Consider the following 3,877-nt stretch of genomic DNA (forward strand, 5'->3'; position numbering starts at 1 on the left):
CTTCCTGTTGGGGGTTGGGCTCGTGACTCATTTGAGCTCTTTCAAGTTGATGATATTTAGGATATCAATCCCTAATGCCCATCCCTAGGGAAGTATGTAGCTGTGCTTCCTCTTTTTGTCTTGGTCTTTAGGTGTGGCCCATATGTCTGTCTCTTCCAAGTTGCAAAGTCACCTTGTCTTCCATCTTGTCTCCTTTAGGGCCTGGCCCTGTCTGACTGCCTATAATATTTCTGTCTAACTCGGCTGTCTGCAACATTCCCCCCTCTGAAGAAGTAACCCAAACTGCAGTGAGGGAACTATGGGCAACGACCACTCTGGCTTCTTCAAGCTGAAACAGGTCGTAGTTGTTGACTGGCAGTCAGATATATTCTTTAGAGGTTTTATGTAAAGGCCCTCAATAGACACCACACATTTTCATTGCAGCTTTGAATCTGAAGACAAAGGCAAAGAAACTATTAAACATACATTGGCCAAATAAAAACACTAGTCAGAACATTTTTTAGGTCCATTAGCAGAGATCTCTTAAATGTAAAATCACTTTTAAAAGACTATTGTGTGGGGCTGGGGAGATAGCTCAGTAGAATAAGCACCTGCCTGGCAAGCACAAGGTCCTGAGTTCAATCCCCAGTACCAGAAAAAAAAAAAAAAAAGAATATTGTGGTTTTCTTCAGTGTTGGTGAAAATGTTTGTTTTCCTCTGTTTTTGTTACTTTAGTTATCATGCCAGGTTCTGAAAAGATCAAGAGAATACTTGAAGTCCTGAGAGCTGACGTCATCCAGGGCCTAGGAGTTCAGCTTTTGGAGCAGGTGTATGAGCTTTTAGAAGAGGAGGATGAAACAGAGAGAGAGGTGAGTGTCTTAATAGTGTGCTGTTCATTATAGAACTTTTTAGCATCTTTTCAAAGTATAATTCATATACCATACAATATGCCCATTTAATATGGATGTATCAGTAGTTTTTAATGTTCATGGAGTTATACAACCATCAGCACAATGTTAGAACATGTCCACTAACCTCCCTGTACCTGTAGGCATTCATTCTCCATTGTGTCCTAAATTGTCCATCCCTAAACAGTGTTGTTTCCTGCCCTCTATAGATTTGCCTGTTTTGCACATTTCTTTACAGGGTCTTTAAAGAAAATGTGTTTTTTTGTTTTTGCTTCTTTTGACTCAGCATAATGTTTTCAGGGCTCATGCATATTGTAGCTTGTATCCATACTTTAGTCCTTTATGTGGCCAAATAATACTTTATTGTACAGATTTTGTTTATTCATCGACTGTGGACATTTGAGGGGCTTTTCCTTTTTGGCATGAACAACGCTGCTGTGAACACTTGTGGAAGTTTTTGTGAGGTTTCACTTGTATGGATATATATCTAGGAGTGGAATTGCTGGGTCACTTAGTAACTTTACATTTAAACATTTGATGAAATTTCAGACTTTTGCAAAGCAGTTATATTATTTTATATTACTGTCAGCAGTGCAAACAGTTCTACATTCTAATTTCAAATGATTTGTTTGTATTTCTGTGATGGTGACTTTTGTTTTTAATTGTATTTGTGTGGTATGTTACATTAATTGATTTTTGGTGGCCAGCCTTACATTTCTGAGATAATTCCCATTTGGCCGTGAGGTATGCTCCTTATGTTTTGCCAGACTCAGGTTGTCAGGATTTTGTTCAGGATTTCATATTCATACGCATAAGATAATTGGTTGTTAGTTTCCTTGTGCTGTCTTTATCTCATTTTCTAATCAGGATAATACTGGCTTCACAGAATGAATTGCAGAGTATTTCCTCATCTTCTGATTTTTGAAAGCTAGTGAAGAGATAGTACTAATTATTTTTTAAATGTTTTATAGGCCTCACCATGATGGCATCTGGGCATAGGCTTAACTTTCTGGTAATTTTTATTGACAGTGATTTCAGTGTTATGTTATATATTGTTTGTCTTTTGCTTCTTGAGTCAATTTTATTTTATTTCATTTCTTTATTTAGTTTTGTATTTTAGGGAAAGGTCTACAGAGTGTTCAGGGTCTCACTAATAGATCAGACTCATGATTCTCCTGTTTACAGCCTCCCAAGTGCTGGGATTACAGGCGTGACCACGCCCAGTCTCAATCACAGTCTCAGCGCGCCCTGGGGGCGGGGCCAGCACAGCAGGCCCAGGGATTGAACTGCCTGCTCCTGCTCCTGCTTGCAGGTGCTTTAATCTGCTGAGCTATATGGCCGGCCCTTGAGTCAATTTTAGAAGCGTGCATCTTACAGGATCTCACTAAAGCTCAAACTTGCAACCCTCCTGCCTCAGTTTCCCAAAATTCTAGGATAGGATTACAAGCATATGCTACCACAGCTGCAGCTTCATCTCTTTACAAAGTTGAGAAAAGAAAACAAATTTGCAGCTTTGGTCCTTGTAACTTTCTTGTCATTTCTTGATCCTTCATTTATTCCTGTGGATGTAACTTACTATTTGGAGTCCTTTCCTTAGCCTAGTGCAGTTTTGTTGTTGGCAAATATATTATACTTCATTGGTTATAGACTCACCAATATATGCATTTAAAATTATAATAAATTATGCATAATTTAAAATTTACCACATTAGCTATTTTTCTGTTTACTGGCATTAAGTACCTTCACATTATTGTACAACTATTACCCATCTTCTAAACTTTTTCATCTTTTTTTCTCCCCTGTATTTAGGACAGGGTCTCAGATGTAGATCGGACTCAGTGATTGTCCTATTTTCAGCCTCCCAAGTGCTAGGATTACAGGCACGTGCCACCATGCCCAGTCTCCATTGCCCTGTCAGCCAACCCCAAGGGAAGGGCTGGCACAACATGCCTGGGATCAAACTCCGGCCACTATGCTGTGTATAAGCAGGTGCTTTCGTCTGCTGAGCTATCTGGGCAGCCCTGAACTTTTTCATCTTGCAAAAGTGAAACTGCACCTGTTAAACAGTATGGGGTATGATAAAAATATGGTAATTGTTTATTTTTTAAATTTGATTTTTTTTTTTAATGTATTTGACACAGGGTCTCACTACACAGCTCAGACTCAGTGGTTCACCTGTGTTCAGCCTCCCCAGTGTTGGGTTTACAGGCGCCTGTGGGCAGAGCTGGCACAGCACATGGTGCCGGATTGAACCCTGGCCTCTGCATTTGTCTAAGCAGGTGATTAGTCTGCTGAGCTATCTCACTGGCCCTGGTAAATGTTTATTTTTTAAGAAAATTATTACAGTAAAATACATACTCCTATTAATCCTTTTAAAATACTCCATTCACATTGAACGTACTTATCCCATTTTCTTGCCACTTTCTGAAGCAGTTCTAGAAATCCTTTTTGTGAGTGTCTTTAGTTGAATCATGGAAACTGCTTTGATGTCCAGCATCAGTTCAAAACATCTGGGGAAAAGCCAGAAGTTGCATGGTGCCAGGTCCAGTGAATAAGTTTGATGAGGACACTAATATTTTCCTGATCCTTTCTTTCCATTGGATGGTACTAGGAAGTAGCACTCACTGCACTGTGCTGTTTGTTTTGAGAAAGGATCTCTATGTGGTTCAGGCTGGTCTAGATATCACTATGTAGCCAAAGTTGGTCTCAAACTCACAGTATTCCTCTTGCCTCAGCCTCCTGAGTACTGGGAATATAAGCAGGCACTACTATACCCACACTCATCATAAGTTTGATCATTCCTCATTAAGACATGAAAGATTTCCATAATTGTTTCAGAAAGTGACAAGAATGATGGGTTAAGTGTGTTTGAAGCTAGGAGAATGTTCTGAGGATGTTAGTGACAATGTGCCTTTTATTGTAAAACATTTTTTTTTTTACAATTATTTAAGACCTTTATTAACAGGTGCTTGCAGTTTGTTGACTTTTTT

At 39.2% G+C, this 3,877-nt stretch overlaps 1 protein-coding gene across 5 annotated transcripts in view; it reads left to right on the forward strand.

Moving 5' to 3' along the window:
- The window catches only part of Nek4 (NIMA related kinase 4), a 47,335-nt gene that overhangs the window by 29,204 nt on the left and 14,254 nt on the right, over nucleotides 1-3,877 (forward strand). For all 5 annotated transcript variants that reach the window (XM_023715751.1, XM_023715754.1, XM_023715752.1 and 2 more), the window contains one exon: nucleotides 715-848. In XM_023715751.1, coding sequence (XP_023571519.1) covers nucleotides 715-848 — 134 coding nt within the window. The remainder of the gene's footprint in view (nucleotides 1-714; nucleotides 849-3,877) is intronic.

This window comes from Octodon degus, unplaced genomic scaffold (genome assembly GCF_000260255.1).
Source record: "Octodon degus isolate 3935 unplaced genomic scaffold, OctDeg1.0 scaffold00043, whole genome shotgun sequence".
Lineage (NCBI taxonomy): Eukaryota > Metazoa > Chordata > Mammalia > Rodentia > Octodontidae > Octodon > Octodon degus.